At 38.3% G+C, this 16,410-nt stretch overlaps 2 protein-coding genes across 2 annotated transcripts; both read right to left on the reverse strand.

The window, feature by feature from the left end:
* Positions 1-2,357: 2,357 nt before the first annotated feature.
* Positions 2,358-5,079, reverse strand: LOC132603609 (pentatricopeptide repeat-containing protein At1g31430-like). Its single transcript, XM_060316741.1, has one exon. It carries the CDS (start codon positions 5,066-5,068, stop codon positions 3,137-3,139), a length of 1,932 nt encoding a protein of 643 aa, XP_060172724.1. The 5' UTR covers positions 5,069-5,079; the 3' UTR covers positions 2,358-3,136.
* A 9,556-nt stretch (positions 5,080-14,635) lies between these two features.
* On the reverse strand, positions 14,636-15,082 carry LOC132601641 (uncharacterized). The gene has a single exon (XM_060314717.1). The coding sequence runs from the start codon at positions 15,080-15,082 to the stop codon at positions 14,636-14,638; it is 447 nt and encodes a 148-aa protein (XP_060170700.1).
* Positions 15,083-16,410: the final 1,328 nt, after the last annotated feature.

Below are 16,410 nucleotides of genomic sequence, written 5' to 3' on the forward strand. Positions count from 1 at the left end.
GCCAGAGATTTGGTATTTAGCCGCAGAGACGAAGGAGACAGAGGAGACGGCGGCGGCCAAGGGAGAAAAGAGAGAGGAACCAGAGAGAGGGAAAAGTACTTGGCCGGAAAGAGGAACGAAGAGAAAGAGAGAGAGAGGTGAGGGAGAAAAGAGGAACGAGGGAGAAACACAAGTCATAAACCTAATGTATTTTGGTATAAACATGAATAGTAATTTGCAAAATCATTGTAGCTACTAAATATAAATAAATTAAAAGGTAGTTATTATCAATAATTACTTCTTAGAGGTAGCTATGCCAAGTAATTATCCCATTTTAAAATGGGATAATTTGCAGGAATGCCCTTATTTTGGGTGGTCTTTAATTTTTGCCTATTAAATTGGTGGTCTTTAATATTTTCCCTTCGCCTAATACCATATGGTTTGGGGTTCGAACCCCGGCTCAATCAATAAAAAAAAACCGCAAGGTAGAATTTGTAGCATGTTAGGCCTATTCGGGCCAAACTCTACCTCAGGCAGAGTTTCAAACTCTACCTACAGGTAGAGTTTTGTATGCCTGCGGGTAGAGTTGCAAACTCTGCCTGCAGGCATAGTTTTGAATGCAAAACTCCACCTACATGCAAAACTCTTCCTCAGGTAGAGTTTTGCAAATTCTGCCTGTAGGTAGAGTTTTGTATGCCTGCAGGTAGAGTTTGCATTCAAAATTTTGCCTGAGGCATGCAAAACTCTGCCTTGCGAATGTTTTTAAAATTTTTTGACTGAGTAAGGGTTCAAACCCGGAATCAAGAGGCTTCTAGGGAAGGGTAAAACTTAAAAACCACCAATTTAAAGGGGAAAACTTAAAGACCAGTGCTTTTGAAGGGCAATCCACACAAAAAAATGTTCAAAAATTAGGTTGATATACAACCCACACTAATCTATGAGAAAAGAAGACATTATATTTTTCATTTGACATGTTATATATATAACTAAAAAAAAGTTCTATTACATACTTAAACAAATTATAAGAAATCAAATGAAGAATTTGAAACTTAGTAAAATTGCACGGGTTGAGTTATGGTCCGGTTTTCACCCTATTTCAGCCCGGCTCATTTCAACTCAAGTAACTTTTGACCCGTCAAGTTATTAACTCAACCAATTTTGATACGGACCAACCCAACCCGCACATTTGATACTCCTATGTATGTTGAATCTATGCGGGTACTGGATACCGGCTGGAGGGATGTATAGGATCCCTCCACCCTTAACCAGAGTCTCGGGTTCGAGCCTTGTGAATGAAAAAATTCTTGGTAGGAAGCACTAGTTTCGCCTGGGTCTTACATGATTCGAATCCATATTAGCCAGAACCCCAAAATGAATTCCGAACATCTCGTGGAAAAAAAAAGATTATAGTCAAGCTAAAGGGAATGGAACATTGAAACCATCCAATAATACAATACTATTTTAGCATATATGAACCTTTTCTTTTTTCAGCCAAGGGCCATTTTGCAGCTAAACATTAATTCTGTCACTATTTCAAATATGTACATGGTGCTATCAATGTTGGATGAGATCCTATATTGGTTGCAGAAATTGAAAAATTATACCAAACACTGGATAATCAAGTACAAAACTTAATACCATGATTATTTCTTCTAATACACCATACTGGACGTTTCTTAGTGTACTTTAACCTATGCTAGCACGTAATCTTTGTGTTTCTGGTTAGTACTAATTTTGTCGTCTTTTAATTGATTAGTGTAAATATTCTTTTACATTACAACAACAACATACCTAGTGTAATCCACAAGTGGAGTCTGGGGAGGGTAGAGTATACGCAAACTTTACATTATTTGTGTATAAAAATTAAACTCTTTCTAGTTTCGTCTGCACAAGCAGTGATCACTCTGTTTTCTGTCGTTCATTTCTTTTTTTGTTGAACAAAAAGGAGGAATTTCACCATGTAAAAAATTAGTTTTGCAGGGAGCCGCGTTTGGAGACGTTGGGAACTATTGGAGTGGACTCAAAGCTGTAATATGGCACTATGGTTTGGTTGTATCGTAGAGTTTCAACTTTTATTGTAAAATAACATACAATTATATAGAATTAAGGAATAAAACCCAGAGTTGATATCTTTTATTTCCTATAAATTCCATGTAAGATTTTCAGTTACGTCTTTTTTGTACGGATTTTTTATTAGAAATTTAACATATGAAATTGTATGGAGTAGAAGTTGTGAATACTTATAGCAATGAATGATTCACTTGGCTTAGGAGCGCTTCTGGTTTTTCTTGCCTTTCATGCTGGCAAATTTACGCCAGTTAACTTCACAAACACGGATTATTTTCCAAGTTCATATTTTAGCAGTACTAGGCTACCAGCATATAAAGCGTTTGGAATTTTATTTTGGTCATTACATTCAAGGTTGTTCGAGAAAATTACAAGTATGAGTCCTTGTCCTGGATGTCACCAGATTATCAGAATATAGCAAGGTAATACAGAGGTGGTTGAGGATTTGGGTAATTTAAGTATCTTCCTTATCCTGTGTGCTCGTCTCAGATAACAGAACTTCGAACTGAATTGTAAACATTATCCACATTGTATCAATGCTCAAAAATTTCCACATTTCGAGTGATCATGTAAAGCAGATACCTACTCGTTCTCTTTGAGTGGTCCTGTACAGGATTCTTGGGTGTCTTGGTTGCAAATAACCACTCCCTGAGGAGCTTAAATGAAGGTATAGATGAAAGAAAAACAATCTTAGATCAAACTCAAGAGATTTAGCCTTGAATTCTGCAGTGCCAGATTTTCCGGAGATTTTCAACAGTTCCTGGAAGGTAACATCCAACCTGGGACCAACATATGCAGGGTTTCTTTTTGTATTCTTACTAAAAGAATACACGCAGTATTCTTTTAGTAAGAATCATCTATGTCTCTCTTCAACCGATTTACATGTAATAGCCACAGATACTACTCTTCTCATTCTCCCCAGAAGAATGTCAAATTAGTAACACAATACAGAGAGCTCAAGACACCAGCTTCTAATCTGATGCAGATATTAGCACAAATTACCTCTGGTCTTAGCCATTTATATCTGAAGAAAGAGCCAGCGGGCTTACATGTGGGAATGATATCATGCAATAATGGGGATGTTCTCATATTAATGTTTGAAATCCAGGAAAGCAAGCTCAGGTGCTCTTGATTTTAGAACTAAATTCATTGCCAGAAGTGTATCACATATGATGTCAATCTGACAGTGCGCTCTATCAGCAACAAGAAATTCATGAACAAAACCATCTATTTCAATAAAAGAGCATCCAGGTTGCTTTTGGATTCCCTCAGCACCCATATTCCTCCTTACCATCTTCACATCCTTCCACCTACATGCAGAGGCATAAACATTAGACAAAAGTACATGTGCACCACACTTCTCTGGCTCCAATTGTTTAATCTTTTTGGCAGCAACCTCGGCCAACTCTACATTCCCATGTCTACTACAAGCAAAAAGCAAGGATCGCCAAATGACAGCATCCGGCTGAATGGGCATGGAACCAATGAACCCCATTGCCTCAACCAGAAGATTTGCACGGCCCAAAAGATCAACCAGGCAGCCATAGTGCTCAACCCCGGGGGAAAATTTGTATTGCCTAGTCATTTTCTCAAAATAGTAAAACCCTTCATCAACAAATCCACCATGACTACAGGCAGATAAGATCCCAAGAAATGTTACTTCATTTGGACTTACTTCACTCGATTCTTCCATTAATGAAAATAATTGCAAAGCCTCTTTGGACCTTGCGTTCATAGCTAGCCCAGAAATTATCATACTCCACGAATAAATATCCTTATTAGTTAACGAATCAAAAACTTCGAGAGCTTTATCAACTAGTCCACATTTAGAGTACATATCAATCAAAGAATTCTTCACTATAACGTTCATTTCTATTCCACTCCTTTCGCTATAATTATGCACCCACCTTCCAAGATCCAATGCACCTGAATGACCACAAGCAGAAACAACACAAGCAATCGTGGCAGGTTCGGCCTTTACCCCAGCCACCAACATCTCTCTAAATAACTCAATTGCTTCCTTACACATATCAGATTTTAAATAACCTGCAATCATAGAAGTCCAACAGACCATATTTTTATCTAATAATCTGTCGAAAACCTTCTTAGCATCCTCTAAACACCCACATTTTGTGTACATATCAACCAAAGAAGAACCTAAAAACACATCCATAACAAATCCATAGACCAAAATCAGCCCGTGAATCTTTTTCCCCAAATCAAGAAACCCGATTCTCGCACAAGCTGTAAGTGCACTCACAATACTCACACCATTCAACCTCACATCACTTTCGCGCAACAATTTTCCAAACATATACACTGCTTTACGACAACACCCACATTGTAAAAACCCCGAAATCACGCTATTCCACGTGACAACATCGCGAACCGACTCAGGCATAAAATCAAACACCTTATATGCAAACTCAACAACCCCACATTGAAAATACATATAAATCAACGAATTTTGCACGAAAACATCGAATTCAAACCCCATTTTCAAACTAACACAATGCACTTCAACACCCTTATGAAAACTACCTAACCTACCACAAGCTTTTAGCACAAAAGGGAAAGTAAAATTATCAAGAACCATACTTTTCTTGATCATTTGATTATAAAGATCAATGCTTTTTTCGGGTAATTCACTATGGGAATACGCACGAATGAGGAAATTACAAGAAAAGACATTTGGGTTTGGGATTTGAGTAAAAAGGGTGTGTGAAAATGTGAGGGTAAAGTTGGGATTTGTAAGAGAATGGTTGAGGAGTTGGCTAGAAATGTAAGGGTTAGTGAAGTGGCCTGATGTAAAGGCATATGAGAGGATTTGAGTGAAATGGTTGAAGAGTTTATAGGTTTGGAGAAGAGATAATAAAGAGAATGATGTGTGATAGTTAGGTGATGTTTTTGGAGTTTGAGATGTAAGAAGTGAGATTAAGGTTTTGGGTTTTGGAGGTTTGAGTACTTTGGAGGGAAGAGTCAGCATTTGGTTGCATAACTTACATTTGATAGTGGAGTGCATAAAGGGAGTTTGCAAAGGCAAGTTTGGCATGAGTAGAATCTAGTCCCTCCGTCTCAAAAATATTTGTCGCTTTTTATTTTACACGCCTCTTAAGAAAAATTATTTGTCGCTTTTTATTTTACATCCCTTAAGAAATATATCAAATAGGTGTATTTGACTGACATTATCCTTATTTATCTCTAATTTATAATATCTCTTCTTTAAATGTTTACTCTATTTATGTTTCATCTTCATTAATGAACATTTTTATCAAGGGTAAAATGGAAAAAATAATTAATTGTGCCTTGAACTCAAAGCATCATATCATTGCGACTATGATTAATGTACTTGAGCTGGAATTTCTAGAGATTAATAGCCTATTTGGCCAAGCTTCTAAGAAGTTAGAAGTATTTTTTTAATTAAAAAATATTGTACTTATTTTAGAAAGTTGAGGTGTTTGATCAAGTTTTTGGGAGAAAAAGTGTTTTTTGAGTATTAACAAGAGATAAGGGTCAAAAACACACCCCAACTATCACTTTTTTTTTTTAGTTTCATACCTAAACTATCAAAAGGTTGAGAAAACTACTTAAACTATCACTATCTAATTTGCAAAACACACCTCAAATTATTCTTGAATGGCATGTGATCTACACTATACATTTTATATAAAAATATTGCCAAGTGTCGTGCACGTGGATAAATAATGTCATAATGTTACCTACATGGAAATTAAAAAAAAAACTATTTGTTTTAAAAAACAAATTGAAATATAATATTTGTAAAACAATATCAAAAATTATAGAAAATAAAAAAAATAGTTTAAAAAATGGAATAATTATTTTTTTAAAAAAAAATAAGAAAACTGATTATTTAGTTTTCACATTTTTAAAACAAAAATCAACTTTTCCATTTTTTAAATCATTTTTTTTCTAATTTTCTAAATATTTTGATATATCTTTTACAATTTTTTTTTTAAATCCAGATTCTTTTTTTTTAAATGTTGATTTAAAAAAAAACAGCTTTTTTATAAAAAAAAATAATATATTTTTTAATTTCCATGTAGGTGCCACCATAGCATTACTTATTCCATGTGGACAATTTTCTTGAGAAAATTTCAACTTCACTTGTCTTTTGGAGAGTAAGTCCACACATTTAGTTTAGGTGTGTTTTACAAACTAGATAGTGATAGTTTAGGTAGTTTTCTCAACCTTTTGATAGTTTAGGTATGAAACTCAAAAAACAGTGATAATTAAGGTGTGTTTTTGACCCTTATCTCTATTAACAAAGCAAAAGTAGTTTTTCCCTGGAAATATTTTTAGAACATTGACCAAACATGAAGTACTATTCTAATATTAAAAAAGTATTTTTCAAATTGATTAGTCAAATATAAACTACTATTCTTCAAAACACTTTTCAAAAATAGTTCTAACAAAAAGCAATTTTCAAAACAAACGGATTTTGAGATTTTGAAAATAAGTGGCCTATCACCTGCCTATGACCTGATCTGCTATAATACTTGTATAATAATAAAAATACCAAGCAAAAATTTCAAGTAACTATAAGTAGTGTGGGAAGAGAGCTGAATTTCCAATAGTTGAATTGAGTATTGATGGAAGTAGTACTATTGGAGACCCGGACAAATGTAAAATATAGGGACAGAATCAATAGAAAAGACAGAGAGCAAGAAAATACGAAAATATGGCAGCTAAAAAGGTTTGAGAGAAAATTATGTAGAAGAGTTTCCTATAAAATAGCTTGCTTTATTGAATCATCATTGTTTACCCCGAATTTGGTAAATCAATTGAATTTGTACGCGGGTATAGGATATGTGTTTGAATCTCGATATATTTGATGGATACAAGATTCGTATGGTTAAGATGTGAAGAAAACGATGATGCTTAGAGGACGACTGTGGATTTATACATCTACTAACATATAAGTATTATTTGTTTGAACAAGTAATAGAGATGAACACAATGATTCCGGACCAAAATCTAATATTGAGAGAGGGATTTTTATATATCTTCTAGTACAAAAATGTTGTTGATCCCAGGGAGTCAGCCCTTACAAAGGAGGGGGATGTGCTCTATTTATAGTGTGACCTCCATGGGTCTCATATGATGTGAGCTAATAAAATAATAGCAATAAGGACAACTCTGCACGAATTTGGTGGGATTAGACTGACGGCGCCGTCTGACACACGCATGGTGGGTAGTTGACCAGGATAGGACATTACTGGCGCTTGACCCGCGTGCAACGGCCACCCGGACCAACGGCTACTCGGACCAACGGCCACACGGACCAACGGCTACTCGGACCAACGGCACACGGACCAACAGCCGCGAATGCTCGGGTCACCGAGCTTGGTCGTTCCAATGACGAAGAAGGCAGATCAGTCGGCCCCCTCGCTCCACCGGTTTGCCTCGCATCCGGTTTTTACCGTATACAGATAGCCCCACACTTCCCGGATCTCCGATCTATCGGAGTAACGGGAGTGGATAACTTCTGAAGCCGTTGGCCCTGTCAGCTCGCCGTTACCTTCTTATTTCTTATTTTTGAATGTTTGCCATTATTTTGGTCATGGTCGTTGGTCCGTTTTAGGACAGGTCGACTCATAGTCGTTAATTCACCGTGCCCGTGGGACTTATCCGATGCTTCATAAGTTCAGATGTCTCCGAATTACGATAGGCATTTTCTTCAGGGTCGGTATTTTTTCAACCTTGGCAAAGTTTTTGATGTAGCAATCCCCGTTTTGGGAGAATTTGCCGAGCTTTGGCTTGGGTCATTGTGACCTTGTCGCCTTTGTCGAATTTCGGGCACAATCCTCGATATAGAGTATGTGAGTTGGGCAGTGCCGGAATATGGCGGTTACCATCGGGGCGAAGTCTTTTTAACAGAAAGACACCCAAGATTTTGTTATACCAGCCTTTGATGACTTTGTGTTTGCAAAATGTTTGTACATATGAGAATTTTAATTCCTTCTGCCTTGTTGTAGTAAATGAAAAATGGGACACGATTCATTATGATCGTTTGGTCCTTATATCGGAGGCTATGGCCGGTGGCCGGGCCGTAGTTTTGCCGTAGCAAATGTTGAATGGGACACGATTCATTATGATCGTTTGGTCCTTACATCGGAGGTTGTGGCCGGTGGCCGGGCCTTAGTTTTGCCGTAGCAAATGTTGAATGGGACACGATTTATTATGATCGTTTGGTCCGGTCTTGACTTGTTGAGCCCCTCCGTTTTTCACTAACCGGGGTAAACCTCGATGTGGGTATAAGTCCCCTAGTATTTATCCGAGCTGCGAGGTTGGGTGAGTGCTATCAAGCCCCCACTTCGGAGGGTGTGACCTCGAGTTTCCGGGTGCTGGTCCCTTATCTTTGTTGAGTAACACGTTGTACTTGTTGTCTCATTAAAAACCTAGTCGGAAAACCCATTTTGGGACAAAACCGTACTAAGGAAAAGAGTGCAACACGTGTTTTCAGACCTAGATTCTAACTTTATCCGGTACTTGACTTCCTGCAAAAAAAGAAAGAGGTCAATAGAAAAACACGAGGAGTCCATACCTTAGTCCGACCTGAAGCTTGGTTTCTCCGGATGAGAATATGGCTGGTACCTCTCCCTCGACGATCTGGCCTCCGGTTCGTAATTCTTCTTTGGTCTCTCCAAACTTTTGTTCATATTTATGGGCCCCGGGGGAAGCTCGAGTTGGTCATCCTCCACCCGAATCTTCGACTCGTACCGGTTATGGACATCTGCCCATGTCACAGCCTCGTATTCCACCAAGCTTTCCTTTAATTTGAACGAAGTCGTCGAGCTCCGAACATTGAGCCCTTTTGTGAAAGCTTGTGCAGCCCATTCCTCCGGAACCGGGGGAAGCTCCATTCGTTCCCTTTGGAACCGGCTGACAAATTCACGCAGTAACTCATCGTTTCTTTGGGCAATTCGGAAAATATCCGCCTTCCGAGCCTGCACCTTTTTTGCTCCGGCGTGTGCTTTTATGAAGGCATCGGCGAGCGTTTCGAAAGAAGTGATTGAATGCTCGGGCAGATGATCGTACCAAGTCAATGCTCCTTTTGCCAGAGTTTCCCCGAATTTTTTCAGCAACACGGATTCGATTTCATCCTCTTCCATATCATTGCCTTTTATAGCACAAGTGTATGAGGTCACGTGTTCGCAAGGGTCCGTTGTGCCATCATATTTTTGGATATCCGGCATTTTGAACCTCTTCGGGATCAATTTCGGGGCCGCACTCGGAGGAAAAGGCCTTTGAATGTACCTTTTCGAGTTTGGCCCTTTTAGCAAAGTTGGAGCCCCCAGTATTTGATCCACCCGGGAGTTATACGTCTCGACCCTCTTTTCGGTTGAGTCTACCCGTTTTGCCAAAGTTTCGAGCATCTTTAGAACCTCGGTGGAGGAACCGGCTCCGGAACCGTTACTCTCGACCATCCGTGGCTCGTTTCTTCCGATTTCGAAAACACCCTTCGTCTTCCCCGGGGTCGCTTCATCTCCTCCATTTTGCAACCGGGCTATTGCGATTCCCTGTTCAGTAATCTCCGCTCTCTGTTCCTGCAACATTTCAAAAATTAAACGCAAGTCAATATTATCATTCGGGGTATCCGGTTCTTTCCGGACTTGTGTCCCGGACAAAGTAATCGAATTGTTGGTATTTAAAGGGTCAGTGGGGTTTGGCAATCCTCGCGGCCCGCTGCCTTCATTTTCGGCCACGATCTCGTTGTTGTTGACGTGACCAGATTGCCCACTGTTAGCCATTTGGTCCGTTTCTTCCGAGACGGACAGCAGATGTTTCCGATTTTGATGGGTAAGATAGAGATCAAGATCAAAGACCACTATTATCCTAGCCCCACGGTGGGCGCCAAACTGTTTACCCCGAATTTGGTAAATCAATTGAATTTGTACGCGGGTATAGGATATGTGTTTGAATCTCGATATATTTGATGGATACAAGATTCGTATGGTTAAGATGTGAAGAAAACGATGATGCTTAGAGAACCACTGTGGATTTATACATCTACTAACATATAAGTATTATTTGTTTGAACAAGTAATAGAGATGAACACAATGATTCCGGACCAAAATCTAATATTGAGAGAGGGATTTTTATATATCTTCTAGTACAAAAATGTTGTTGAACCCAGGGAGCCAGCCCTTACAAAGGAGGGGGATGTGCTCTATTTATAGTGTGACCTCCATGGGTCTCATATGATGTGAGCTAATAAAATAATAGCAATAAGGACAACTCTGCACGGATTTGGTGGGATTAGACTGACGGCGCCGTCTGACACACGCATGGTGGGTAGTTGACCAGGACAGGACGTTACTGGCGCTTGACCCGCGTGCAACGGCCACCCGGACCAACGGCTACTCGGACCAACGGCACACGGACCAACAGCCGCGAATGCTCGGGTCACCGAGCTTGGTCGTTCCAATGACGAAGAAGGCAGATCAGTCGGCCCCCTCGCTCCACCGGTTTGCCTCGCATCCGGTTTTTACCGTATACAATCATCTCCTGATTTAAATAGTCGATATACAAATTGAGAGTAGGTAAATATGCGAGAACAATGTTTTCTATAGTACTCACGTGTCTTTTGTGGGGGGACACTATGTTCATATTGCAAGTTCTGACTACAGAACGATAGACTTCCTCGCTAGATATTTGCAGACATGCAACGGATGTGTTTTAAGCTCCATTTCTATCTAGTGCTAAGTTGGGTTTAGTGTTCTCATTGATGTATAGAGATTACGGGTAGGTCGAGATCCTGTCTCGACATTATGTCAGTTATTCAGTTTTAGTTATTTTAGAGGCTTTATAGACGCATGTGGTCACTTTCATTTATGTATAGATGTAGGGGCGAATTTATATAGAAAAATGGGTCACGTGAACCCATGGTCACTTGACAAAACTCGATATATCATGTATATAATTCTTAAGATATAGCTAATATTAACCGAAGGAACACATGGTCAAACAACACCGAATGGAGCACTAGTTAAGTGTTGGGTTTAATCCCTTAAGGTTGCCGGATCGAACCCGCTAAATGCATTTTTGTGTCTTTTTTAAAAAGAAAAATTCTAAGCAGCCTTTAAAAGTTTTGCTCGCGAAATTGATGTCACTATAAAATGGTGAACTCATCCTCTTGAAATGTTGGATTCGCCTATGTATAAATGTTATGTTTCAGTTATACAGATAGATGTTTATCAGAGTATCTTGTTATCTCCTTTCCTTAGATAGCTCAAGATTATATGATAGGCTATGAAATGTTACAGGTGGATTCGCTAGGTCAAGTTAAGATATCGGGTGCCGATCCGCCTCACCCAGGTTTGAGGCGTGACAGACTTGGTATAATCTAATAACATATGATTTTTTTTAAGCCAATCACACTTTTGGTCAGTAAGCATGATATGTTGGGGGGTTTGACATGATCCTTACCTTGTACATATGAATTAATCTCATTATACATAGGATCTAGCTACCTAATTACATATGCAAGTTGAATAACTACTCATTTTATATACATTTGTCAAGTCGGGTATTGGACTCATCAAACACACATGTGTTGACAATATTGACGTTATTTTGAAAAAATTGTAATGATTGAGATGGACTCACTCACAACGTACATATAAAGAAATTAGTATGTATATATATATGGACACACACAGTTTCTTCTTCATTCTTTTTAAAAAATTCTTGATTTGTCAATATTTTTTGTAAACCAGTGTCAAGGACCCTTAAAGGACTCAAAAGACTTGCCTAAAATTTTACTTTTTTGTGGGAGTTTAATTTTCACTTTGTAATTCCCTTTCTATTTTGGTATTTTTTCTGCCCCTCCCTCAATGTATAATAATTTTTTTAAATAAAAATAAAAAGAATCAAAAGTCGATAGTGTTAGAGGTAGGGGTGTCAAATATGACCCAAAAGATGGTGGCCGGCCCAACCCGGCCAAAATTTTATGGGTTGGGCTCAAAATAATTTTGTATTGGGCTGATTCCAATTCAACCCAATATAGTCCATTTTCAAGTGATCTCCAACTTAGGCCAATACTAACTCATTTTTAAGATTTATTTAAATTTGGGTATATTGCTTGAGATTTACTTTATTTTTCTCTATGTATTTTCACTTTTCTTGTATCATGTATCTAAGTTTGTGGTGTGTTTGATATGAAGGAAAATATTTTTCACGAAACTTAAAAATATTTTCCATGAAACTCAAAAATATTTTCCACGAAAAATTCGCGAAAATATTTTTTAAGAATTTTTTTTTACAAAAAAATGTATTTCTAGAAAATATTTTTCACAAAAAATACTTTTCTAGAAAATAGACCCTTAAAAAAAATGGTCAAGTTGGGTGGGTCATCACCCAGCCCATTTCAGCCAAGTAACTTTTTGGTCAATGTTAGCCCAATCTACGAATTGCCCTTCTTTTGGGGTGGTCTTTAAATTTTGCCCCTCATATTTGAAATCTTTAAATTTTGCCCTTCGGCTAAACCCCATGGGTTCCAGATTCGAACCCCGCACAGTCAAAATTTTAAAAAATAATCGCAAGACAGAGTTTAAATTTCGCTATGCCCCCACCGGCATACACTTGTGAAGGAATTACCAAAGTTATGTCGAACCCGGCATACTTATGCCTTATGGGCAGACTTGGCATAAGTATGTCGGGTCCGGCATAACTTTAGTAATTCCTTCACAAGTTTATGCCGGGTCCGGCATAAAAGTTTGCCCATTAAAAATATGCCCCCACCGGCATAAACTTGTTAAGGAATTACCAAACTTATGCCGGACCCGACATACTTATGCCTTATGGGCAGACTTGGCATAAGTATGTCGGGTCCGGCATAACTTTGGTAATTCCTTCACAAGTTTATGTCGGGTCCGGCATAAAAGTTTGCCCATTAAAAGTATGCCCCCACCGGCATAAACTTGTTAAGGAATTACTAAAGTTATGTCGGATCCAGCATACTTATGCCAAGTCTGCCCATAAGGCATGAGTATGCCGGGTCCGACATAAATTTGGTAATTCCTTAACAAGTGTATGCCGGGTCCGGCATACACGCGACCCAAACCTTGCCTTGCAATTTTGTTTTTAATTTATGCTTGAGCGGGGGTTCGAACTCAGAACCTCATGATTTCTGCATGAACGCTCAGAGTTGCAATGCGAAGGGTAAAAATTAAAGACCAGCAATATGAGGGGCATAATTTAAAGACCACAAATATGAGGGGCAAAATTTAAAGACCACCCTAAAAGAAGGGCAATCCGCGCAAAAAAATGAGCTATTTATTACCTCAGCCTATTTTGATTAGGCTCATTTGACACCCCTGCTTAGAGGTATGATACTGCACTAAAGTCTACTTTAGACCATTTAAGATTTCCACGAAGAGGGGCAAGTCTAGACCATTTAAGATTTCCATGAAGAGGGGCCTATAACGAAAAGCAATGATACAACAGATTTGATCCTTTGGACATCAGAAAAAGCTACAGAGAAAGTGCAATATCTTCTCCTTGGGCTTATGGTAGAACTATTGGTCTAATTTATTCGAAAAGGATCTTATCTTTCTAAAGAACCCCCTAACACATTTTGGAGGACCGAATATAATGCAATATACGGGTTCTAGACCAAATATAGTGCAATATGCGGGTTCTGGATCATATCTTTCTAAATCGAGTCATTTGCACTTTTCCCCTATTTTGTGCTGGTCTTAATTTTTGCCCTTCAAAATAAACTTATGTCTAAAAGGGCACAAATTACGCATCATAATATCCACAAGTTATGTCAGCGTCCTTAAAAAACGTATGTCTCGCTATGCATAAGTTCGATTTTGAAGGACAAAAATTAAAGACCAGCCAATTTGAAGGGAAAACCATGCAATACAAAAATCGCCAAACACACTTTAGAAGTTTTTATATAGGAGAAAATTAGTACTCGCTACGTTCACTTTTACTTGTCAGTTGTCACGTTTCGCCTCTCGAGAGTCAAATTGATTAGTCTTCAAGCTAAATTGAATTAGATTATAAAATTTAATATTTTAAAATTATAATTTAGATGTTCAAAAACATACAATACTATAAGTTGCACTTCTCTTCTCATATTAATATGATTTTAAAAAAAAAAAATCTTAAGATGTTGGTCAAAATCCTTGTAATTTGACTTTCGAGAAGGAAAACGTGACAAGTAAAAATGAATAGAGGGAGGATATTAAAGTCGTTAGCATCTTATTAGATACCAAATAGTTTTTCAAACAAAATAAATAAGTTGAAGAAGAATATAATTTGTGTGTGTCTCTTTTTTTTTTTTTTTTTTTGGTAAACAATTGATTTTATTGATACAAAGTAATAGTTACAATACCAAGTAGAAGCTGACCATCTACCTCTCAAAATTTAACAGAAACTACAGCTTCCATAATGGTTTTCCTAAATGTACCTAGCTGCTATCCAGAATACTATCAATACTTACAAGTATTACAAATGGTCAAAACTACAAAAGATAACAAATAGCAGTAAATAAGATTCCAAAAAAGATCTTCTATGGCATGCTATTCAAGTTGTCCAGTGTAGTGCTCCACTTCTTCAAGTCCTTGCCTCTGATATGGATGTGGATGGCAATCTCCCTGTAAATCCTGTCACAATGGAAGTGGCCTGACTGGAATCGCATGTTGTTCCTTTCCCTCCAATGATGGAGACAACCATAGCAAAAACACAGCATATTATTGCCCCTCTCCTTGTCTTTTTCCTAGCCCATTTACACGCCCAATGCACCTCCTCCTGCCAACTCGCAATATTCCTTTGAATACCTAACCAGACCAGCAGTCTATTCCAAAGAGCATGAGTAACAGGACACAGAAATAAGAGGTGATCTAATGTCTCAACTGCACTGTCACAAAATATACAGTCCATTGGAACATGGATCCCAATTCTTTGCAATCTGTCTACTGTTGCTAACCTTCTCCAAGTAGCTAGCCAAAGGGTAAATTTGTGCCTTGGTGTATATTCTGCTGAAGTGCAATACTCTTCCATGGCACTCTTTGGTAGGTAGGCATAAGATGAAGATAGAGCTTCTTGATTCAGAATTTTCCCTGGATCACAATCGAGTTAAGGATATTTGAGAGGTTGCCTGGTGGAGAGTTTGCCAAATTCAAGTGCTTCTTAGACGCCAAGATTTTCCTGATTACCCAAGTTGCATTTGCTGGAATAACACACTCTTCCACTTTTGCATTGTGTAAATAGTATTCATGAATCCATTTGACCCAAAGACAGTCTTTCTTCTCAGTGATTGCCCAGAGTTGTTTAATGATAGCAAAGTGGTTCCATCTAGACAGGTTGAGGATGTTTTGGCCACCAACAGCCCTTAGGGTGCACAGTTTGGTCCAAGCAACAAGTGATTTCCTTGAGTTGCAAGCTGCACCTGTCCAAAAGAATGATCTACAAATGCTGTCAATCATCTTGAGGATTCTTTAGGTAAAATGAATAATTGGGCCCAATAAGTTTGGATCCCAAACACCACAGATTTGATCAGTTGAACCCTCCCTGCATAAGACAAAAGTTTAGCTGATCAATACTTAATTCTTATTGTGATTTTCTCCACTAAAGGCATGCACTGTGCAATTATGAGTTTTTTAGAGGATAGGGAAACCCCCAAACATTTAAAGGGAAGTTCCCCTTCTCTGTACCCAGTATACTCAGAATGTCTTGCTTCAAAGAAGGAGAAACACTAGACAAATAGATTGAGCTTTTTCCACATTTGCTGCCAGGCCTAAAGCATTTGACAATCTTTGAAAAGCATCCTGCATCAATTAAATGGACCTCGTATCTGTCTTGCAGAACATTAGGAGATCATCTGCAAAGCAAATATGTGTCATTCCCATCTTTTTGCACCTTGGGTGGAATTTAAATTGCTTGTGCTATTTCAATAATGATAACTCCCTTTGTAGATACTTCATTGCAATCACAAATAAGTAAAGGGAACATAGGGTCCCCTTGTCTTATCCCCCTCTTCCCTTGGAATGGTGTACTTAGACTACCATTCAACATAAGAGAGCATGGCCCTGTTGATATACATTTTATCACCCATGAGATAAACCTGAAAGGAAATCCCAACTCCGGCAGTAATTGTTTTAGAAAACTCCATTTAATAAAGTCATAAGATTTTCTGATATCCACTTTCATAACACACCTGGGGGTAGGCCCTTCCTAGAGCACCATTTCAATACCTTATGAATAATTAAGATATTATCAATTATGCTCCTCCCTTCTATAAATGCAGATTGTGAAGGGCTTACTATATGGCTAATGACCTCCTCCATCCTGTTTGTTAAGATCTTGGTTATGATCTTGTAAATAGTAGT

Source organism: Lycium barbarum, chromosome 7, assembly GCF_019175385.1.
Source record: "Lycium barbarum isolate Lr01 chromosome 7, ASM1917538v2, whole genome shotgun sequence".
Lineage (NCBI taxonomy): Eukaryota > Viridiplantae > Streptophyta > Magnoliopsida > Solanales > Solanaceae > Lycium > Lycium barbarum.

Coding starts and splice junctions, on each gene's coding strand:
- LOC132601641 (XM_060314717.1), bottom strand. CDS start 15,082: ATGGAAGAGTATTGCACTTCAGCAGAATATACACCAAGGCACAAATTT.
- LOC132603609 (XM_060316741.1), bottom strand. CDS start 5,068: ATGCACTCCACTATCAAATGTAAGTTATGCAACCAAATGCTGACTCTT.